General features: G+C 48.3%; 1 protein-coding gene and 1 pseudogene across 2 annotated transcripts in view; one reads left to right on the top strand and one right to left on the bottom strand.

Moving 5' to 3' along the window:
• The first annotated feature begins 9,862 nt into the window (after window positions 1-9,862).
• LOC308424222 (proliferation-associated protein 2G4-like) lies at window positions 9,863-11,312 on the top strand (annotated as a pseudogene). Its single transcript has one exon. The product of its transcript is annotated as a proliferation-associated protein 2G4-like (transcript).
• A 608-nt stretch (window positions 11,313-11,920) lies between these two features.
• TCEA3 (transcription elongation factor A3) overlaps window positions 11,921-24,431 on the bottom strand; it is a 28,642-nt gene continuing 16,131 nt past the window's right edge. The window contains exons 6-11 of the mRNA XM_080921147.1: window positions 23,191-23,354; window positions 22,960-23,015; window positions 19,083-19,238; window positions 15,949-16,095; window positions 13,157-13,228; window positions 11,921-12,022 (exon numbers count right to left, since the gene is read on the bottom strand). Coding sequence (XP_080777273.1) covers window positions 12,014-12,022; window positions 13,157-13,228; window positions 15,949-16,095; window positions 19,083-19,238; window positions 22,960-23,015; window positions 23,191-23,354 — 604 coding nt within the window. The 3' untranslated portion in view covers window positions 11,921-12,013. The remainder of the gene's footprint in view (window positions 12,023-13,156; window positions 13,229-15,948; window positions 16,096-19,082; window positions 19,239-22,959; window positions 23,016-23,190; window positions 23,355-24,431) is intronic.

The raw sequence follows: 24,431 nt of genomic DNA, 5'->3' as shown, positions 1-24,431 counted from the left end.
GGCAAAGGACAGAGTTTGATTGTAAGATGAACCCAAAGATTCAAGACTGCTGAGACTGTTCTATGACTCCTGGAAACAACAATCTCATAAACAGATCTCGGAGGACACAACAGCTGGCCAAGAAACATCAGCACTGGCTGAGCTGCATTCAGTGGAAGCCTGTAGCCTTCCGAATGGAAGGACTTGTAACCTAACTGTGATGAAGGAATTAGACAATAGAAGGCGAGGGCTGAGCAAAACAGGGGTTCTGTGTAGGGAAGAGCTCCCAGCTTGCTGTAGCCTTGGAGAGGGAAGTGATGGAAAAAGAATATAGCAGCTTATTAGGGACTCCCACCCTCTTCAAGTTATAAATATCCCCAGAACCTTGGCTTGATGCCCAGAAGCCTGTTGTCTCTGACTGAACAGGAGACTTCTCTGCCTAGGCTGGGAAAAGGGGCTTTTCTTTTGTTTTGCAGATACATCCGCACACTGAAGGATTTAGGGCTTTTTTTTTTTTTTTTTCAAATATGACTCCTGGCCACACTTTGATTAGAGTGTCCTGTTCCCAGTGTCCAGTTATTTATGGCTACATGACTCAGGGGGGTCTAAAAATGAGCTAACAGGACCCCAACCAGCCACAATGTATCCCTTCTACCTGGGCTTCTCTTGCACTCCCAAATGTGTAGATGCCACAACACTGTACCACAACACTGTATTATTCTACCTATTGTAAAATGTATCCAGCCACCATGTAAAGAGTCCTGAAGAATTTACAACAGTCTGGAGAAAGTGGACACAGAGATAGGACAGACCTAGGCTGGGAAGTAGGCTGTGTATTTTTCAGAAAAATAAAAAAATCTCTCCAAGCCCATTTCCTTTTTACATTTTTATTTTATTTTTAATTATTTATAGGGGGGGTATGAGCATGAGGACAGGCTGGAGAAGCCAGAAGAGGGTGTCCAGTCCCTGCTGGAATCACAGAGGTTGTTGGCAATTCCTCTAGGCTTTGCCCAGCAGTTACCTGGCAACAGCCTATGTCTCTGCCCCAGGCACAAGCCTGGAGCCAGGCAGTATAAATAAGGACTGCTTCTCTCCTCTCCTCTCCTCTCCTCTCCTCTCCTCTCCCTCTCTCACCCTCTCTCTCCCTCCTCTCTCTTCCCATCATCCCTCTCCCTCTCTCTCTTTTCCCCACATGTTCTAGCTGGCCTCTTTCTCCCTCCCTTCCTTCCTTCCTTCCTTCCTTCCTTCCTTCCTTCCTTCCTTCCTTCCTTCCTCTCTCTTCTCTCCATCCTCTGACCCCCTTCCTCTGTATCTACCCCTTTCCTGGTCCCAGCTCTGCTCCCTGGTTTCCTTCTCCCAATAATTTCCTTTTATATTATGCCTGATTGTTCAAGGGGACACCTTGGCAGGCCCCACTGAGGTGCTCTCTCTCTTGCATTATTATGCTACGTTTTGTAAAACACCACAGTTGTAAGCCACCCTATATGTGAGCACTGGGGAACAAATTTGGGTCCTCTGCAAGAGCAGTACACCTTTAACCACCGAGATATTTCTCCAGCCCCTCCTCTCCTTTTCGGTACAACTGGAACTGTCTCTGCTAAGGCTATTAAAACACACCTGCACAAAATAAACAAGAAGACCATAGGTAGTTGGATGATCCTCCCTCTGATAGCAGGAGAAACTTCCAGAAATGCCTGTGGGTGTATTCAAGGGCCTAAAGGTCTGAGAAATCCACTCTGGGATTGCTTATCTTCACACTATTGTTTCTGCCAGTGGGTGGGTTCAAGTGCTTGGTATATAGAGACCAGTACGTGGGATTACCAACCCAACCAAAATTGAGGCTTCACTCAGAGAAAACTAAGTCGGGGTCAATAACCAAACTCTTAGAAACAAGGAAGGTGGAAGGTGACGGGTACTGAGTAGGCTTAAGTCAGGTCGCTCCCTGGAAGGGCCTCCCTTTCAAGTCTCTTCTAGGAGATCAGCTTTGTGAACTCTGAGGCCTTTTGTCCCGCCTCTGTCAAGCTTTTAATTCTCTTTGTCCCTCCTGCTTTTTCTTTATTCCTGAGCACTGTGTCTGCAGGCAGAATGCTCAGTGTGCGGGGCTTGTCAACTTGCCCCCAGTAAGTGCTTTTTCTTTACCCACCTGGGAGAGGAGAGAACAGGGTGGGAGGCACCCGGGGGAGTGGGGAAGGGAAGACAGTCGGCTGTGGGACTTCCTGTTCCAGCTCGCAGCTTGATTCCAAGGGTTGGGAGGCAGTCCCTGGAGGAGGAAGCCGCTTCCTGCCCTATTGTCCAGTGTTACTCAGAAATGCTGTTTGGGGTTTTCTAGAATGAGTTATGAAGTCCTGTCTGTCCCCATCATTCAGTGAATGGTGAGCACCCACCATTGTGTAGAGGCTTTAAACTGTGCATATGCTACTGGATTAGTGGTTCTGTGGGGCTCTGTAAAAGATTCTTTTTCAGAAATAGTTTTTAAAGATTTATTTTATCAACTCCACGTGTGTGTGTGTGTGTGTGTGTGTGTGTGTGTGTATGTGTGTATGTATGTATGTATATATGTGTGTATGTGTGTATGTATATATGTGTGTATGTGTGTGTGCATGTATATGTGTGTATGTATATATGTATGTATGTGTGTGTATGTATATGTATGTGTGTGTATGTATGTATATATATGTGTATGTGTATGTATGTGTGTGTGTGTGTGTGTATGTGTAAGTGCCCTGAAAAAAAACAAGAGTCACATCCCCTCGAGCTGGGATTACAAGCATCGAGAGCTTGTGAGCCACCCAAAGTAGCCACTAGACACCAAACTCTAGTCCTGTAAAAAAACAAGTGCTTTTAACCTCTGAATCATCACCTGTCTTTTAATATCTTTTGGTTATCTAGGACCAGTCCACTTGTAACTTTTCTTTGGTATCAGAAGAATTAATATGTTCAGCATTTAAAGCCATGTCTCCGTGTTTGTAATCCTACTTTCGAAATTTTCTTTTTCAAAGGAAACAGCCTGCGTCTCCCTTTTTTGACCTTACAGCTGCACTTAGCCGGACATCCTGTCCTGTCCCCACCTGCCACCTCCTTCTCACCGGAAGGTGGGAGATTTTGCAGTCTTGCAGCAGTGAAGACCATGGGACGGAGAGCCTTAGTCTTGAACAGTCTGTGCAAAGGCACAGAGGAGTGAAGGGACTGCTCCATCCCAGCAGGGCCTGGGTTTCTTAGGACCTGGGGGAAGAGTGGCAGACAGGACAAGCAGGGCAAGGACAGTGTCCGTCTCTGCCTGCAGACCCGTGAGGCTGGTAGTCAGTCCCATAAGCCAGGCCCTGGGTTTGGCCTGGGGGAGAGGAGGAGAGCAGGCAAAGGAGCGGGGAGCTTGGCCTCATAACGCTTCTGCTGCTTTGCCTCCAACAAAGTATTTTCCAAAAATGTGGACAATAGTACTGAAATCGCACAACAAGTGTATCTGGTGTTGTCTAGGCTTTTAAGAGCATCCGCTGAACCCAGGTTCTTATGTCTCTTCTGAACTTGATACTGAGCTGGAATTGGGTACCACTCCCTAATGACTGCAGGGCTGCTGTGAGGATTATGAGGGTGACTGGTGGATGCTGCTCAGGGCGAGTGGGCAGAAGTGGAATAGGGAGGCCACTGCACTGGGAGCCCAGCCGAAGGGTTTCCCTCAACCCTCAGGAATTGTGAGAAGCCACGTCGACAGTGGCAGTGGTGGGGAGAAGGGCCGCTCAACGGAAGGACCACAGTATTTGAGAGGCTCTGGGTGACATTGTCCTGAGTTAAACAGAATAGAGGACAGACCTGACAGCTGCAATGAGATAATTAAGAAAGACTTCCGGAAGTGGTGCACCGGAGAGACAGCTCAGTGGGTAAGAGCACTTGCTGCTTTTGAAGAGGACCCGGGTTCAATTCCCAGCACCCACACTGTGGCTAACAATCTTCTGTGATTCTGGTTCCAGGGAATCCCATATCCTCTCTAGGCTTGTGTTGAGTACCAGGCATGTAACTGGTGTACTGCCATGCATTCAGGCAAACACTCAGATACATATAAAAAAAAAAAAAAAAAGAATTACACATGTTAAGACTTGCAGGACTGAGAATGTCACTCAGTTGATAGAGTGCTTCCTGAGGACACACAAGGCCTTGGCCTGATCCTGAGATCACGTGAACTGTGCATGCTACCATACACCTGTAATCCCAGCTAACTGGAAAGGTGATTCAGCGATTCAAGGTTACTTTCTAGCGAGTTAGAAGTTCATCAGGGTCACTACATCCCAGCCTCTCTTTCTCTGACACACAGTCAATAAAAATAAAGACTCTGATACCGTATTTTAGATGCCCACAACACTCCCAACCCCTGCCAGTGTTGAGGATTGGACAACCAAGAGCCTCATGCATGTAAGGCAACGTTCCATCAGCTGAGCTGCATCCACAGCCCATGTGTCCTTAACCTTTAAAAATACCCTCAGGACTGGATGGAGAGCTCAGTGGTTAAGAACACTGACTGCTCTTCCAGAGGTTCTGAGTTCAGTTCCCAGCAACCACATGGTGGCCCACAACCATTTGTAATGGGATCTGATGCCCTCTTCTAGTGTGTCTGAAGATAATGACAATGTAGAGTGTACTTACGTAAAACAAATAAATCTTAAAAAAACAAAAATCCCAGCTCTTTAATTTTTAAATATTTATTTTTATGTATATGAGTACACTGTAGCTGTCTTCAGACACCAGAAAAGGGCATTGGATTCCATTGCAGATGGTTGTGAGCCACTATGTAGTTGCTGGGACTTGAACTCAGTGTGGAGAGCTTTTTGGTGACACTGGACAGTTGGCGGTGGGAGTTTTGACATCACCTGGACAAAAGACAAATTCAAGGCAAAAATCTGACTCTGGCCCTGGGCTCTGGAAACTGGTGTGGATTAAGAACATTTACTTCGGAAGCTTGGGCAGGCTCAGCAGATGTATGTGTGGCAGTCCCTTTGTCTCTTGGAAGTCCCTTTTGTCTCAGTCTTCCAGTTTAGCCCCCAGGAAGAAGTTTAAGAAGTTTACAGGATTTTTGATGACTGCCTTGCTTGTTCCTGGACTCAGAACTGATCTTATCTTTCTGCATGTCATTAAAGTGGTTTGAAAGCCGACTGGTTAATAAAAACTTCACTTCTGCCTCAGAACTGGCTGGAATCATGTTATAGTTTTGTCTAATTGTCTCTTTTTTTCTTTTAATCCTTGCTCCTGCCCTGGGGAACCTGTTGATAGACCAGGCTGGGCTTGGTCAACTCAGGACCTCTGGAAGAGCAGTCAGTGCTCCTAACTGCTGAGCCATCTCTTCAGGCTCAGTTGTAGGTTATTTAATGGGCTTTTATTGAGATCTTTTTCCCCAAGTCCCCAAATGTGACTTTTCTCTACTTCATACCATCCAATCTTGTCCTTTTCCTCCTTTGGAGAAACAATCTTGCCTTCTCCAAATGGTTGATGTTAATGCTAATTGGTCTAAAGCTTGAGCTCTATGTCTTTGAGATAAAGAAGGCCATGGAGTTAAGAGGTATCCCAACAGACCATAAAGATCTTAGTGGCTGTGGAGAAAGGTTCAGAGGCCAGGTAAAAGCCAGCCCTATAGGACCTCTAAGCCCTGCCAAATGCATGGGGGGGGATGACCACCTTCAAATGGGGGTGGCAGAACAAGAGACGCTAGCACGGTCATACCTGTGATCTTGCAAAGCTGTTTCCAGGCCTTGCCACTGCAGGCATGATTGGAATGGATCTGGGGTGGGGTAGGAGGACACACTGGTAAGGTATTATGAAGCCTATGGGCTATTCATTCTCTGTGTCCTTTTGTGGAAACACGTGTGCCATGTCACATGTAGTGTTGGGATTCTGTAAACTCCACCCCATAGTTACCTGGCAACAGCCAGGTATGCTTTACCCCAGTTACCTGGCACTATAAAAGGGGCTGCTTGCCCTCTTCCTTGCTCTATCTCTCTTGCTCCCCCCCCCCCCCCGTTCTCTCCCTCACCCTCCCTCCATGTGCTCATGGCCGGCCCCTACTTCTCTACTCCTCTTCTCTCTCTCTGTCCCTACTACCCTTTTAACTCCCCTTCCTATGCCCTCTATTCTGTACGATACCATCATGTGGCTGGTCCCTCAGGGGGAAGGGATGCCTCAACATGGGTCCGCCGGATGCATCCCTCTTTCCCCCATGCCTCACCACACTTTCATAGAACGTATTTCCTTCCACTGTCTTTTATCCTTTTCCTAACATTGGTGCCGAAACCTGGGGCATATCTTTTATCTTTTTATAAACACATCACTATGAACTATTCATTCCCTGTGTCCTTTATGGGAACCGGTGTTCCACGTCACATGTGGCCTTGCACCGGCTTGTTCCTTCAGTGTTTACTGTGATTCATCTCCTTTGTAAATAGTGAGGTTACTGATGATGAAGATTCTGGGTGCTTTTCCCAGTGCTCTAAATCCTTATGGTCATAAGATACTTAGGTTCTGATATTGAAAGTCTTCCCGGGATGTCTCTTTAAAATACTCACCCATGGGCTCGGGAGAAGGCTTGGTAGATAAGGTGCTTGCCACCAAGCCTGAGGACCTCAGTTTGGTCCCCTGGACTTCACAAAGAGAACCGGCTCTCATACGATGCCTTTTTTACCCATACTGTGGCATTTTACCCACGCCCTTGCACACACACAGTAAGAACAAATGAATAAGTAAATGTGAAATTATCTGTGCCATATTTCTTTTAATCTATTTTTTTTTTACTTTCATACATATTGGCATTTTACCTGCATTTATGTCTGTGCAAGGGTGTGCTGCTATGTGGGGGCTGGGAATTGAACCCAAGTGCTCTGGAAGAGCAGCCAATGCTTTTGACCATTGAGCCATCTCTCCGGCCCCATCTGGGACATTTTCAAGGGTAAAATGCTACCACTCTAACTCCGGTTATAATTAGATTTTATAACATTGGAAACTCATGCTTAACTCTGAGATTGGAAACTTTTGTTTTTAAAAGGATATAAAAAGCTTTACCTTTTAAAAATGCATTCTAGTTCAGTATGTACAGGCAGAAAAAAAATGTAAAATTTAAAGTAATGTATAAAATGAATGAAACTACCTTAGAGGGGTGGTGGTGCACACATTTAGTCCCAGCACTCAGGAGGCAGAGGCAGGTGGATCTCCGAGTTCCAGACCAGCCTGGTCAATAGAGTGAGTTCCAGGACAGCCAGGGCTACACAAGGAACCCTGTCTAGAAGGAAAAGCAAACATGCTAGAGCAACCCTCCCTAACATAGACCGACAGTGGACACTGCCACGATTTTCCTGTGGTCTCTAAACATTTGGATGGAGGATTGTATACATTTGCTCTTATCCAAAGGTGAGAAGCGATGGAGAATTAAATCATCCAGAGAGAAATCTGGCATCGGGTCCCTACCTGCTTGACTGTGGCCAACAGCAGGAACTGGGAACTTGCTGGAATAAAAACTCTCAGCCCTACCTGAGGCTGACTTGGATCAGAAGCTGGATCTCAACATGGCCTCCAAGTTCAACCCCAAGGCCGACTTTTAAGAAGCACCTTCATTTCTAAGTGGCATCTCTGTGGGTGACATTCATGTCTCTGAAGTGGCACACAGCACCATCGAGTGCAGAGTCCATTTTCCTACCAGGTGGAGACCTGCTGGAAAGCAGGGCTGAGGGGCTCTGTAACTATGACAGGAAGCAGAGAAGGATGTCTGTCCTGTTCCACCTCTAGGAGCTGTGGGGATGAAACCCTCTACAGAAGACCTTCACTCTTTCCACAGGGCTCTCAAACTTTACTGGTTTAAAAGTAAAGGCTTTACAAGTTTGCCTGCCTGCCTCCCTCTTCCCCTCCCTCTGCCCTTTCTTTATTATGTGTATACATATGTTTAGGGAAGGTGCCTGTCCCGTGGCATTCATATGGAGATCAGAGAAAAACCTGCCAGAATCCACTGTCTCTGTGTGGATCCTGAGGATTGAACATGGGTTATATAGGTTTGGCAGAAAGCACCTTTCCCTGCGGAGTCACCTTGCCAGCCCCCTGTCTATTAATAGGCTCCATCTTTTGGTAGAGGGTCGTGCCAGGTGGAAGGAAGCTGACTACCCATCCTGTAGGGGACGGTCCCCAGCAGACAGCAGCTCTCCACGGTCACTCTCCAGCCTGTTCATTCCATGGGTGAACAGGACAGATGCCTGCAGTCCCCCCAACTGTACTAGGACACAGTCTAGGAGGCTCAGTCTGGGGCTATTAGAAGGCCACAGACAATCAGTGACCAAACTACCACAGCTCACCGCACCTGCATCAAGGGTATTTCCAGAAGTTTCTAGCTTTGCCTAAAGTTTTGTTCAGCATAAACAGCAAGCTGGTCAGGTGGTGGTGGTTCATGACTTTAATCCCTGGGGAGGCAGAGTTAGGTGGATCTATGTGAGTTTGAGGCTAGCCTGGTCTACAGAGTAAGTTCTAAGATAGCCAAGGCTACCCCCCCCAAAAAAAAAAAACCTCAAAGAACAACCAACCCACCCCTGCGAAAAACAAAAAGAGCAAGCTGATGTCAACACGGGAGAAGTTCAACAAAGCCGCCAGTTCTATATACTTCTTGGAAGCTCAGTCTACTGAGCACTGCGAGGAACATGTTGCATCTAGGTAGGCAGGGACTGAGGCTTGGGACCCTTATGGGGGCTAGAAGTCATAGGCATTGCTGTAATCCTACCTGTATGTAGGCTGGAGAGATGGCTCAGCGATTAAGAGCACTGACTGCTCTTCCCCAAGGTCCTGAGTTCAATTCCCAGTCAACCACATGGTGGCTCATAACCATCTGTAATGGGATCAATACCCTCTTGTGGTGTGGCTGAAGACAGCCACAATGTGCTCACATACATAAAATAATATATTTTTTTAAAAAATCCTACCTGCATACTAGATCTATTCCACTATTCCTGCCTAGAATGATCCAGAGGACTCAGTCTTTCAGCCAGCGATGAACAGGGCACAGCAGCAGGGGGGAGATTTCTATCTGCACAAGCTGAATCGCATGGCCACCCTGTGTGTGTGCAGTGCTGACTCTCACCTTGTAGATCAAGCTGGCCTTGAACTTGTGGCTATCCTACGTGTACCTCCACAGCACTGGGATTCCATGTGTGCTCCACCACACACGTTTTTTTTTTTCCTTCTAGATTTGTTGTACTTCAGAGTTTTGCCTGTATAAACGTACACATACCACAGGTGTTATACTGGCTGGTTTTATGTCAACTTGACACAAGCTGGAGTTATCACAAAGAAAGGAACATCAGTTGAGAAGATGCCTCCATGAGATCCAGCTGTAAGGCATTTTCTCAACTAGTGATCAAGGGGGGAGGGCCCAGCCCATTGTGGGTGGTGCCATTCCTGGGCTGGTAGACCTGGGTTCTATAAGAAAGCAAGCTGAGCAAACCAGGGGAGCAAGTCAGTAAGTAACATCCCTCCATGGCCTCTGCATCAGCTTCTGCTTCCTGACCTGCTTGAGTTCCAGTCCTTACTTCCTTTGGTGATGAACAGCAATGTGGAAGTGTAAGCTGAATAAACCCTTTTCTCCCCAAGTTGCTTCTTGGTCATGATGTTTTGTGCAGGAATAGAGACCTTGACTAAGACAGGTGTGCCTGGTGCTCTTGGAGATCAGGAGGGCACCAGATCCCCTGAACTGGATAGTTGTGAGACACTAACTAGGTGGGTGCCAGCAACTGAACCCGGGTCCTCTGTAAGAGCAATAGGTGTTCTTAACCACCGAGCCATCTCTCCAGCCTGATGTTTTCTGTTTTGTTTAAAGGTAAGAGTTCAGGCTGCAGCTCGGGGAAAGCGAAGCTGCAGTCATGGCCATGGGAAGATGTTGGGCCAAGATGAGCAGCGGGGACACACTATTGCCGAGGACCAGGTCGTGACCAAGTATAAGATGGGGGTGGGGGCGACATTGCCAACTGTGTGCTTCAATCTTTGTTGGAAGCTTCCAGCTCAGGTATGTCTGTGCTGAGCTCGTGAGAGAAAGGTGACGCTGTGACTATGGAAGAGACAGGGAAGGTCTTCACGAAGGAGAAGGAGATGAAGAAAGGTATTGCCCTTCCTACCAGCATTTCCGTAAATAACCGTGTGTCACTTCTCCCCTTTGAAGAGTGACCAGAACTATATGCTCAAGGAAGGTGACTTGGTAAAAACTGACCTTGGGGTCCATGTGGACGGCTTCATTGCTAATGTGGCTCACACCTTTGTAATCGGTGTAGCTCAGGGGACCCAGGTAACAGGGTGAAAAGCAGAGGTCATTAAGGCTGCTCACCTATGTGCCAAAGCTGCTTTATGACTGGCCAAACCTAGAACCCAGCACACACAAGTGACAGAAGCCTGGAACAAAGTTGCTCAGTCGTTTAATTGCACGCTGATAGGAGGTGTGCTGTCAGTCACACCAGTTGAAGAAGCATGTGGCCGATGGAGAGAAAACGATTACCCAGAAGCCTACAGACCAGCAGAAGGACCATGGAAAGGCAGAATTTGAGATGCGTGAGGTTTGTGCTGTGGATATCCTCCTCAGCTCAGGAGAAGGCAAGGCCAAAGATGCAGGACAGAGGACCACCAGTTACAAGCGAGACCCCTCTAAATAATATGGTCTGAAAACGAACACTTCATGTGCCTTTTCAGTGAGGTGGAAAGGCGTTTTGATGCCATGCCGGTTACTTTAAGAGCCTTTGAAGATGAGAAGGCTCGGATGGGTGTGGTAGAGTGTGCCAAGCATGAGTTACCACAGCCAGTTAACATCCTCCTGTGAGAAGGAGGGCGAGTGTGCTGCCCAGTTTAAATTTACAGTTCTGCACATGCCCAGTGGCCCCATGCAGATAGCCAGAGGTCCTTTGGAACTTGACCTATACAAGTCTGACGTGGAGGCTCAGGATGCACAGCTGAAGGCTCTTCTCCAGAGTTCTGCAAGTCAGAAAAACCCAGAAAAAGAAAAAAAAAAAAAAGGCCTCCAAGTGCAGTTCATTTTCTCCACCCAAGACTACCAGGAGAGCGGAGGGGGCTTCTGCCCTCATCCTGGTCCCCCACACACTCACACACCCACCCCGTTCAACAAGAAACCAGCTCCAACTGACTCTGGTGTTGGGAGGCCAGGCTTCCCAGCCACCAAAGATTACTTTAGAAGAAAAAGAAACTGAATAATAAAATCAGGAGTCAAAAAATAAAATTAAGGTAAGAGTTCTGAGCTGGGGGTGTAGCTCTGTGGGCAGAGTGCTTCCCCAGCAAGCATGAAGCCCTGGGTTCTAACCCCAGCACTACATCATCAGCTGGCCATGGGGGCACTGGCTTCTAATCCCAAGTCTTGCAAAGTGGAAGCAAGAAAATCAGAAGTTCAACACATCCACAGCTACATAGAGTCGTACCCTGGGTTACATGAGACCCTATCTCAAAACACAATGAAATTTTAAAAGTAAGAGAGAGACGAGATTTCGTTATATTGCGGAAGCTGACTTTGAACTTCCAGACTCAGGTGATCCTCTTTAGCAGCCTCCCATGCGGCTGGAATCATCATGAGCAGACAGCACTATTCCTGGCTTGGTCTCTCTCTTTACCCCCTTCCTTCCTTTTTCCTCCTCTTCCCCTCTGCTCTATGTCAGGGATTGAGACCTGGGCCAACCACTGAGCTATCCACCCACATTCCCGATCTGCTATTTTCCAGTAGGGGAGAGGGAACTCAAAAATCTGCCAGGCCACCGTCAGGACAAGGCTCCTCTGATTTGACGCTGACCTTCTGTGTAGGTCTGTTGATAAAGACTCGTACATTGTACCCCAGACAGGCTCCCCCCACAAGCCAACCGTTTTTCATGACTGACTAATAGTTGGCAAAAGAACTTCCCCCGACACACCTCCTCTAATCCCCAACCTCATGCAGGGTTCAGCATTTTCCATCATTTGAATTTTTATTTTCGCTCCGGGTTACATGGTCTGTGCTTCCTTCTGGGTCTTCCACTGCCATCCTGGCATGGTGGTTCAGTCAGCAGAACTATGAAACCAAAAGGCAAAGGTGTAAGACGTCTCTCTGAGTCTTAAGGACAAGCAGGTGGATTCAGCCAGGCAGGGTGGCGCATGCTTTTAATCCTAACACTTGGGAGGCAGAGGCAGGAGGATCTCAGTGGGTTTGAAGTCAGCCTGGTCTGTGAGAGGAATTCCATGATAGATGGGGCTACATAGAGAAACCTCTCCTCAGAACAACAAAAATACCATGACAGACTTCTTGGTTGGGCTTTAGCTCTCCCACATGGCCGTGGACATTAGCAATACCGTCAGAAGACAAGATGCAACCTCTCTTGGGCCCTGCCTTCCCAGAAGGCACACGGCACACAGACTGTCCTTTCCCATAGCAGCCCTCGTTCCTGAACAGATCTGTGCTGAGCTGGGGGAGTATGTTTTTACCCATCTCACCCTGTATCTTTTTCGTGTTCTTCTTAAATTATGGTTTTATAATTTAGTATGTATGTATGTATGTATGTATGTATGTATGTATGTGTGTATGTGTGTATGTATGTGTGTATGTTCTTCACTAGGAATCAAACCCAGAATTTTACACATATTAGAACATGCTCTAGGACTGAGCTATACCCCCAGCAAGCACTATCAGACAGGACTCTGTTGCCCCTGCGAGAGCCAGGCTCACAGCGCTGAGTGGTAGCACTCTTCTCCGGAGCTTCCTAAGAAAGGAAGGGCCACTCTGCTGTGACAAGGCTCAGTCTCCCTGTCCTATCCCTGTGTGGCCAGACCAAGAGCAACAGCTTCTGTGAAAGCACTTTGCAGAGGCCTAATCTAAATGCTCAGTGCTGTTTTTTCCTCTCTCTGTGGTCCCAAGGGAGCCACGCCTATCCAAGGTCAACAGATAGACAGCCTTGCCCACCCTGTAATAAACTGAGCTACCACCCATCCCAGCTGCTGCCCTGACAGACTAACACTCCCTCCTCTCCCTCTCCGGCAGCTACCCGACAGCCACCACAGCCACCGTTGTTGTTGACAGGCTGACTCTGCTGGCTGGGAGACTTCTACCTGCTAGCACAGGGCCCTCTTCCTGACTGTGGGTATATACTATTTCTTATGTAGGGCAGCGTCTGTGGATGGTGGGGAAGGAGAAAGATACAAGCATACAGACCTTCCAGCGATTCCCACATTCATTGCATAAGACAAAGGTGGTCATGGGCTCATCAGCACTGCGCGTCTGCACCTAACAGAGAGAAGAATCATTCATGAGGTCATTCCAACCCCTGCTCTAGGGTCTGCTGCGGCTCCCACTGTCTCAAGAAGTAGGTTCAAATCCTGCAGGTCGGCAATGATATTTACTTGACCTTGATAACCTCTTTTCCTCTGGTCACTGTTAGCTCACCCAGAAGCCTACTTGCTCAGCCTGTCCTTTGCATGTGCATTCTTGTTGATACTCCCGAACTGGTTTCTCTTCACCTCTTACAAGAAGCCTTCCTAGATTAGCTCCTGAACATACCAAATCTGTCCGAGTCGGAGGTGTCTGGGAAATCGCCTTGTCTCTAGTCATCCTGCAAGTGGCTGAGACCCAGAGAGGAACAGAAGCTTGCAGATCACTGGGGTGGGTTACGCTGTACTTTCCCGTTCCTCCACCCCACCCCAGCCTCCAAGTGCGTCGTTTGGCAACATGGGCTTCAAGTCACCAGGCCCCGGAGTTCCCAGCTGCCTTCTGAATCTTTAAAGCTAACCCTGGTGATGTCTACTGGGATTCGTTGGGGAAGAGCCGGACCATGCCTCCCGTTGTCTGTCAGTATTGCACAAAGCCTTGTCACTGCAGAGCAGAGATAAGAGGGCAATGGGCTTTCTTGGGGAGAGACTCAACTTTGCTAGTGACAAGCTCACTTCTGAAGGGCAATCCCATGCAAACGCCCATAATGGGCATGGGAGAGCACCGGAGCTTACACAGATGTCTTCCAACACCAGAATTGGAATCCTTCAAGAGAACTCTCCAGAAAACAAGATATACAACTGTATTTCTACTGTAGCCGCAGGGTGCCAAGGGTAAAGTGGTCCTGATACTTCCTCCCCTTCTTTGTGGCAGAGTCTGAAGTATCTCAGGTTGTCCTTGAGCTGATTGTGTATCCAAAAACAACCTTGAACTTCTGACCCTTCTCCCTCTCTTTAAGCAGTTTTTAATTACATTTTGTTTTACGTGTATGTATGTGGCTGCATGGGTTGTGGCCTGTGTGGCTTGTGTGGGTGTCAGAAGACAATGTGCAGGAGCCTGTTCTCTCCTTCATTTCTGAGTCATCAGGTTTGGCAGCAAGCACCTTTACCTAATGAGCCATCACCATAGCCCGCTCCCTCTACCTCTCTAATGCCAGAATTGATGTGCGTCCCCACTTCTGGTCTCTGGTGCTGGGGACCAAACCCACTGCCATTTTTTAAAGGATTCATTTATTTATCATGTATATATGAGTACACTGTCACTGTCTTCAGACACACCAGAAGAGGACATCAGATCCCATTACAGATGGTTGTGAGCCACCATGTGGTTGCTGGGAATTGAACTCAGGACCTCTGGGAAAGCAGTCAGTGCTCTTAACCTCTGAGCCATCTCTCCAGCCCCACAAACCCGACTGTTTTACAAATCCCACCTCCCCTTGTCTCCTACTGTTCTACCAACAGAGCTACATTCCCAACCCTAATTGTTTTTAAAAAAAGATGTGTGTGTGTGTGTGTGTGTGTGTGTGTGTGTGTGTGTGTGTATACAAGTGCCCACTGAGGCCAGCGGGAGACAGCAGGTCCCCTGGAGCTGGAGTTACAGCATTTGTGGACCATCCTATAAGGGACTGGGGTCTGTCCTCTGATAGAGCAATAAGCTCTCGTTAACCACCGAGACATCTCTCGAACCCATTTTTTTTCTTTCAGTCAGGTTTTTCTATGTATCCCAGGCTGGCTTTACCAACCCCCTCTTAATCCTCATGTCTTCCCACCTTGTACTTAGCAGTGATGGAATTCCAGACAGGGGCTACCAGCCTGGCTACTCTTAATGAATCTTGCTTGCTGAGCAGATAGAGAAATAAAGAGAGTTCTAGAATCACTAAATATGGTTTAGAATTCAAGATATTGGTAACTCAAAAGACAGAACTAGCAATAGGCTATTCTTGGGGTTTAGGAGAAGGTCCCCCTATTCCCATCACAGTCTGCTAGGCTCCTGGGTATTTCACCTTCCGGGAAATCCCCTTAGTCATCGGTGAACAAGCTGATTGGAGTCCCTTAGAAAGGTTGGGACCCAAAAGCCAACCAATCATATGAAAGCCCGGCCCCGGCAAGAGGATCAGAAATTACAGGATAGCCTTAGCTTCAAAATAAATTCAAGGCCCTATCTCAAAATAGCCAAGTAAGGGTAAATGAAAAGAAAGGGTTGGCTGTGAGTGCGAAGCCTTCCTGCCACCAGCCTGCCTGGGCACCCTCGCCTAAGCTTCAGAGTCTCATTTGAGCCTCAGTTTCCCAGCGTTTTAAAGGAGGAGCTAGGTTTCACATGGCTATGCTTCCTTCCAACATCTGTGACTCTCCTGAAGTCTGTCCCTAGCAGTCTGCATGGAAAACAGAGTAGTACAGCTGGGGTTTGGGGTTCGCTCTCACTTCAGGGCAGACAGGACACATCGGCTCTGTTCCATGGATACCCAGAAGCTGATTCCCTAATCTGAGCATTTTCCAGAAGCAACAAGGTCGTGGCTTCTCCAATCTCACCCTCCACTCAGTGTTATGGACTTCCTATTCCTCTCAGCCACCTCCAGGGTGCCTTTTCCCACCCCTCCTGTGTCCCCGCCCCCTCCCCTCCTGTGACCCCGCCCCTCCTGTGGGTCCGCCCCTCCCCGCCTCTTCCGTGGCTCCGCCCTTCCACCCCACCTCCCCTCTCCCTCCTGTGGTCCCGCCCCACTCCACCCCACCTCTGCCCACCTGGTTATAGGTACAATTCTTCTTCTTGCACTTGCCACACCGCAAGAGGTCAGTGGTGGTACCTCCTGTCTTGGCCATCTGGTGCTCACGAATGGCTTCTTGAGTCATGGCGTTCCTCAGCTCCCTCAGCTCGTCACTGGCCATTTCCTACAGAGAAATGAGTCTGTTGGCTGTGTGTGTGTGTGTGTGTGTGTGTGTGTGTGTGTGTGCACCTCTGCCCTTTTGGCAGGTTTTAGAGTCTGAGCTGAGGAAGAAGAGGTACCATACTGTGTCAAGAACACAGAGATGGAGGAGAAGTTAGGTTTCCCCCTGGTCCCACCAGACCTAGGGAAGGCCTGTCCTGGAGGAGTCTCCTCTCCATCCTGACTGAAAGGTCCAACCTGGGAGTTCTAGCTGGGTCAAGGTCAGCTGGGAGTGTGCAGGGCAGCATCGGGTGCTCATGGCCGGAATTAGTCCGGAGGAACATTCCTTCAGCACGGTGCTCGTACTGCCTGCCAGGCCTTTGCCTGAATCAAACCATCCCAACAGCTGATTTGGCCACTTGTTTGCCTGTGTCCCATATATCCTCCCAGTCTGGACTTTAACCCAGCGCCTGCTCCAGCTATAGGTGCTCTCTAGCCCTGTCTGTTTGTGGGAACCATGACCGGCTGGCTGCGCCATCCAGCAGGACCCCACAGGAACCGGGCTCAGATGTCTGAATTCTCACTGTGGACGCACACCCCAGACAGCTGTCCCAAGAGCACAGTGGTTCATGCTCCTTCTCGAGATACAGCATCAGAATCATCCAGCCCCTTCCCTTATCTGTCTGACCCCTGTTCACCGAACCCTTCAAGCCTCTGCCAAAGGAGACTGGGCAGACACAGCAGGCGGAGGGCAGCAGTACTTACGGGTGCTTTATAGAACAGAGTGTAGCAGAGGCTCATGTGAAGGGGGCCTCGCTTCAGCTGATCAGTAGTGTTCTCTTGTTATTATCTATTTGAGAGTCTCATGTAACACAGACTGTCCTGGGGCTTGCTGTGCAGACTGACCTTGAACTCCCGAGGCTTCCACCTCTCAAGGGACGTGTGTACAGGTGGGTTTTTGTTTTTTTGTTTGTTTATTTTTGTTTTTTAACTGTAGCAGCATGGACTAAGACACTGCAAAGATAAGTTGCAATTTCTACCTCTAGGCTATGCTGTCATTCACAGACAATCAGGCGATCTGGCCTTGCTGGGGATGTATCTGAGTTGGTAGAGCATCTGTCTGGTGTGTGTAAGGCCCTGGGTTCAATCCTCAGTACCAAGAGGAAAAGAAAGAAAGAAAGAAAGAAAGAAAGAAAGAAAGAAAGAAAGAAAGAAAGGAAGGAAGGAAGGAAGGAAGGAAGGAAGGAAGGAAGAAAGAGGGCTGGAGAGATGGCTCAGCAGTAAAGAGAACTGCTCTTCTAGAGGTCCTGAGTTCAAATCCTAGCAACCACATGGTGGCTCACAAACATCTGCAGTGGGATGCAACGCCCTCCTCAGGTGGGTCTGAAGGGAGCGACAGTGCACTCACATACATTAAACAAATAAATCTGAAAAAGAGGAAGGAAGATAGATGAACTTCATCCATGTAGGTAGATACATATGTGACATATGCCTGTAATCCCAGCACACGGGAGGCAGAGAGGCAGGTGGATCTCTGTGAGTTCAAGACCAACCTGGTCTACGTAGTAAATTCCAGGCCAGCTAGAACTACATAGTGAGACCTTAACTCAAGACAAATAAACAACCATTGCAAAACCCAGACCCCTTAAATTGAGCACAATGGGGCCACAGGTAAAGGTGCTTGCCACCAAGACCTGAGTTTAATCTGTGTCGTCCATAGGGTAGGAGAGAACTGAGTCCTGCAAGGTGTCTTCTGACCTCCACACGTCCCGTGCTCCCCCCACAAATAAGCAAAAGTAAATGAGCAGCGTGTTCCCTGTCAATCCCGACCCCACTCTCTGGAGAACTTGGGGCGAGCAGCGAGCTCTGTGCTCAGACTTGCGCGTCCCTGGACTGTAGCACTATTCCGTGTCGCTCCGAGCAGCACGCTGTGCCATTCAGACACTAACTATATACCACACACAGTAATTACATATCCCACGGTACACACTAACCACACACTATTCCACACTAACTCAAAACCACACACTAACTCCACACTAACTCAACACCACACACTAACCACACTCATTAATCATAGACTGCCCACTAAAAACACCCCATATCCGCAGTGACCATACACTAACCACAGACCATGCACCACCTATTACATACTAAACACATCACATACACATTAACCACACGCTACATAATAACTTCATACCACATACTGACAACCCTCTAGCACAGTCCACACACATATTAACCACATAATACACACTCCACTAAGCATACATGTTCATTTACCACTCCATACATACATGAACCACACATACACTAAGCACACATTCATATTAATCACATACTACCTACTCATGTAGGACCATGCTTGTAGTAACTTTACATCATATGCACATCACACATCACACACATGAACACTCCACACTTCACCTACACCATACCAAGCCTTCTATATCATATCCACACACAAAAGTCCTATCTATGCATACGTCACACACCAAACACATCACACACATTAACCACACACCACATACATACTAATTTCATACTACATATCACATACACCACACACCACATCACACACACATCCCAGACTCTACTCATTCTATACATCATGCAGTCCAGACCAGCAAAACACCCTGAATCCCACCCAGTCTTTAGGTCCTCGATGCATTCCCCTCCCCCCAGGCCGATTCATTCCCCCAGCATTTGAGGACTGACAGGGAGCCCCCTGGTAACTCTAGAAGCAGACCCCATGAGAGGATGTGTCAAAGATCTTTCCAAGATGTGGTGTTTAAGTAAAGCAAATAGCTGTCTGTCCAACGAGGCTCCCCTAGGGCTGTCTATATATCTGCGCTTGTGAGAGATGAACTGGGTCTCCTGAAAGCACTTAAATCATAGCCCCAGAGTCACATGCATTGCTCTCAGGACAGGGTAGCAGCAGGGCCCCAGCCAGCACTGCCCTGCCCCCAAGCCAGCCCCACCCACCCAGCCTCAGACCCTCCTCCTCACCTCTGCTGTCATCTTGGCAATGAGTTCTGGGGAAATGGCCCCACTGAGCACGTTCCGCCTCAGGCCTGGGTTCCTGGGGTCCTTCAGGTTGCTGATGCGGCTGCGCACACGGTTCCGGTACTTCATGTCTGTGCTCTTGAGTTCTTGATAGATATGTGTCTGGGTCAAGGGCCACCTTGCCATCCTTGGAGGAGCATGGGGAATGGGAGTCTTCTATAGGGGTCAGGGGTCATCTTTGTGGCCTCTGCTCAATGGGCATCTGGTTTGAACACTGGGGTCAGCCAAGTATCAGAGACAGGAACGGCCTCCAAGAGGAGGACAGGCTGTAGCAAGCACTGAGATGTCAGGGAGTCAGGGTGGGTATGCTGGTCTGTGGGAGTCTCTCATTGGAGTTCAGGTGAGTCACATGCTTCTGTGCTTCAGATCCCTTCCTTCACACACACACACACACACACACACACACACACACACACACACACACCACCAACAACAACAGAAATAAACTGGGATTGTTAGAGGGCCTAAGTGTATCATCACACACCAAGAACCAGTATGGGGTATAGAACACATCAAGTGTCCCCACGTTCAGGGCTGCTAAAATGAGAAAAATGAGGATAACCTCCAGTTTGAACCTCTAGTAAGACTCCAGAGTTGTGGACAAACCATCAAAGGAAAAGGTCAAGAGCCACATGTTTTGGGCTCTGAGATGTGCAAAAGCAAACCATTGGCTGCGGTAGTGGCACACCCCTTTAGTCTCCCTACTCAGGAGGCAGAGGCAGGCAGATGGATCTCTGTGAGTTCGAGGCCAGCTTGGTCTACAGAGTGAGTTCCAGACCAGCCAAGGCTACCAAGACCCTGCCTCAAAAGCAAGCAAGCAAACAAACAACAACAACTACAAAAACCAAACAAACAAACAAAAAAAAAAAAAACCACAAAGAAAAAAAGACTGAAACAAACTAAATAACAAAAGCCAGTGAGCAGTCAGTCCTGTTCCCCCTACCACCTCTGATTTCTTTCGAGGCAGCATCTCTTGTAGCCTAGGGTAGCCAAGAATTCTCTATGTAGCAGAGGATGACCTTCAACTTCTGATTTTCTTACTTTCATTTCCTGCATGCTAGAATTGTAGGCAAGCATTCTACCAACCAAGCTACATCCTGAGCCTCTCCTAAGGAGTCTGCTCAGGAAACTCCCTCCCTCTTAGGCACAACCCTTCCTTCAGGAGATTCACTCTGGGGATGGCTGACCAGTTACTTCTCCCACAAGCAGATGAAGAAGCCTTAGAAAGGGGCCAGGTCCCTGCTTGGGTGAGAGGACAGAGTCCTCGCAGGGCCAGGGCTGCAGATCAGATCTCCTTCTACCAGCAATTCTCTGTCCACTCACAGGCAGGAAGTCACCCCTGGCCACGGACCACAGCTCTGTCCGAGCCCAGGAGCTCATATCCTTCCCCTGACCGTCTCAGGACAAAGGTCAGGGCTGGGGAGATCAGCCTCATTTTCTTGGTCTCCCGAGCCAAGCAAAGCAGAAAGTCGAAGCCATTGCTGGGAAAAAGCACATCCGGGAGTGACCGGGGCAACAGCGGAGCAGAGCAGCTGGCTTTCGGGAACTGGTGGGCAGGAGGTGGAGACTTGGCTTTTGTCCCAACTTGTTTTAATGTCATCTGTTACAATCCCAGCACTTGGAAGGCAGAGGGAGCAGATCTCCAAATTCAGGGACAGCTTGGTCTACAGAGTGAGTTCTGAGACAGCCAGGGCTACACAGAGAAACCTTGTCTGGAAAAAAAACAAAACAACAACAAAAAAGAATATGTCGAGGGTGGTGGTGGTGGTTAAGAGCACTGACTGTTCTTCCAGTGGTCCTGAGTTCAATTCCCAGCAACCACATGGTGGCTAACAACCGTCTGTAGTGAGATTGGATGCCCTCTTCTGGTGTGTCTGAAGACAGTGACAGTGCACGTACACACACACACACACACACACACACACACACACACACACACACATTAAATACACCATATATATAAGTTTTTAAAAAACAATATGCGGGGCTGGAGAGATGGTTCAGTGGTTAAGAACACTGACTGTTCTTCCACAGGTCCTGAGTTCAATTCCCAGCAACCACAGGGTGGCTCACAACCATCTGTAATGGGATCCGATTCTGGTGTCTGAAGACAGCTACAGTGTACATAAAATAAATAAATAAATCTTAAAAAAAAAAAAAAAAGAACCTTGTAGCATGGATCTGTGGCTATGAGGGGGGCTTGGGGACCCCGGCTTCTATTTGATTCATTCTGCATTTATCAGTATCATATGGGGGGATCAGGAGGAGCAGTCCTGGGGACTCTGGGGACCCGTCAGAGGATCACACCCACGTCTCACCCTACACTATGTTAGTTCAGGGTCACTCCAGAGGACAGACCTTTGAGGGACACAGAACATACAACATAGTCCTCCCTTCCACTAGGATAAAAAGATGAGCAGCTTGCTGTGGCTTCAGCTCCTCTCCTGACAGACAATGAGGGGAACAAATGAGAAAGAAAGACGGAAGGGGGACCAGGCACCAGGCCACCTGCTCTGCTTCAAACTGGGCTTAGAAGCCCCCAGCTGTTCTGGAGGAAATGGGGATGATGTCCCGAGACCCCCAAAGCTCTGGGTTCCTGGATGAACAGGATATGGTAAGAATGTATTTGCCGAACGACTGGGGAATGCAGAGTGAGTTGTGTTATGGTTGGCTAGCTGGTGAGTGGTGGTTAACACAATCTACCAGCAAATACTCTGGGGGGCTAAAATGGGCTTCAACCAGGAGACAAACAGGCAAGTTGGCTGCCTACAGTTTGGTGCCTGGCATCCCAGGCAGACTCAGTCAAACATCTCATGTGACACTGAGAATCCTTTCTCCTGGAGCTCCCCACCCCCACCCTCCTTCCATACTTCATCTTAGACACGCAAACCTCTGTCTCCCGTGAGAGAAAGTGCAACATCCAGCTAGCAACTATTTCCCCCACGAACCACGTCTTCTATCGTGGTAGAGTGCTGTTACAGAAAGTCACCTCCCCTATCTCCACAGGGCGATGGAAATCATGTGGGGGCGATGGCACACACCTTCAGTCCCAGCACTGGGGAGGCAGAGGAGTTGGAGGTCAACCAGGTCTACAGAGCAAGAGCCAGGGCTACACAAAGAAACCTGAGTCAAAAGATTAATGCCCCTTTCCCAAAGGTTAAAAAAAAAAATCAGGAGGTGAAATAGTAAAGTCCATAAAAAGCATAAATATTCAGAACCAACAGACATGCCAACATTCACCTTTTAACACCAGCACCCTGAGGCAGAGGATCTCTGTGTGAGACTGGTTTAGTCTATATAAAGAGAGTGAGTTCTGACACGCCACAGCTACAGAGTGAGATTCTATTTTTAAAATATATGTTTTTTAAATACATAGAACCATAGACCAAGGCTTTCAGTCCAGTTCTGATACCTGGCTCTTCCCAGCCTTAGTTTCCCTGAGTATACACTGAGAATAGCAACATGCTTCAGAGGGGTGGCTGGGGTCATTAAGACAGTCAAAAAGTGTCAGCTGCCTGGCCCAGTGCCTGTCTAATGGCAGCACAAACTACAGTTCAGGCTGCAGATCAGGGCAGGATTAGCTGCAGGAGGTTTGACGGGTGACAGCACCTCCCTGAGCTTCCCAGTACCCCGGTGCCTTGCCTGCAATCAGATGAACCCGGGGAAACCGCTGATGGGCAGGGCAGGACCCAAGAGCAGTGTCAGCTGTGCTCAGAAGCTCTGGTTCAAGGGCAGAGCAGGGAGCTGTTTCCAGAGCAGCACCCACACCCGGCAACTAGACAGTTTAGGCAGCCCCTGCCCCACGAGACATGAGGATATGGTCTTCTATTTCTGAGGCCAGCTTGTCACAGTTGACTCCATAGTCCTTGAAGTCATCTATAAGAGGTCGGGACACAGACATTAGCCCTGCACAACTTTGCCAGGGATGATTCTTGACAATGGGATTCCTTGTACCCCTACTGGAGCTTCTGTCTCAACAACAAACAAACAAGAAAGCAAACAGTGTCTGACCTGCTGCTTCTCCTCCCTCCTCCCCAGCCCAAGCCCTCACCTTCTGCCTTCAGAGCGGCTGACAGCATCTCCATACATTTGTCCCGGACAGAGTCCCCTGTGAGATAGCAGGGCGCCAGGAGACAGACAGCAGAGGCGAATGTGGGAGTTGAGGGGCTGCTGGGGGTCTTGGGAGTTTCCACCTTAAATCTTCTGCTGTTGGATCTGAGGAGGACAATCAGTTGTGGACATGTTGACATTAGGTAAACAGACCATGGAGATCAGCATTCTAGATGTTTCCTTCGGTGTGGATGCTCTCTAACTCTCACGACACTCTCTGAGGCAGGTGCTGCTTGTAATTCTCGATGAAGATCATCTTGGTTAATTCTCAGAGAACAATTCCAGAAGGCAGATACTATTTTTTAAATATAATTATTTATTTATGACTACACCATCGCTGTCTTCAGACGCACCAGAAGAGGGCATCGGATCCCATTACAGATGGTTGTGAGCCACCATGTGGTTGTTGGGAATTGAACTCAGGACCTCTTGGAAGAGCAGTCAGCGCCCTTAACCTCTGAGCCATCCCTCCAACCCCTCCACATCCAGTATTTATAAGATACTGAATACATCTATATATTATCCATCCGTCCATCTGTCCATTCACTGTCTGTTCATCCGTCCACTTACCCATCCATCATTTATCAGGATCTTACTCTCCAGAAACTGTGCCAAAAACAAGTAGCCAGGTGGGATCATCTCCCTCCCTCCCAGAGTTCCAGTCTACCGAGTGCTGACCGTCTACCATCGCTTAAGAGGCCTGGCTCCTACCAAATACCAGAATTGGGTCAAGCACTTCTTGGACATTTTCTAGTTTAATCGTCATAGGAGTCCCCGGTGGTCAATACCTTCACCATCCTATTTGTATACAAAGAAACAAACTTGGAAAATCCCATTACTGAGTTGTACTGGAATGGTTCACCAAGACAAGGGTTGTGTGTCAACAGCTTCACTGTCTCCGATAGTGACATTGCCTACAGTGACCCCATTTAACTGCAGTGACTAGCTGGGAAAAAAAAAAAAAAAAAGATCTCACAGTCCAGGCTGTCCTCAAACTTACTACGTAGCTGAGGACAGCACTGAACTTCTCTGATCCTCCTGCCTCCGCCTCCCAACTGCTAAGACTATAGATGTGCCTCCCTGCCTGGCTTATGAAAACATTGGGGTTTAAGCCTAAGCTTTGAGTCTGCCAGGAAAGCATGCTAATAACCGAACCACATCCCCAGCTCGATTGATTTTTGT

Source organism: Micromys minutus (genome assembly GCF_963924665.1).
Source record: "Micromys minutus genome assembly, chromosome: 9".
Taxonomy (NCBI): Eukaryota; Metazoa; Chordata; class Mammalia; order Rodentia; family Muridae; genus Micromys; species Micromys minutus.
This window is presented reverse-complemented; position numbering and strand designations above follow the sequence as displayed.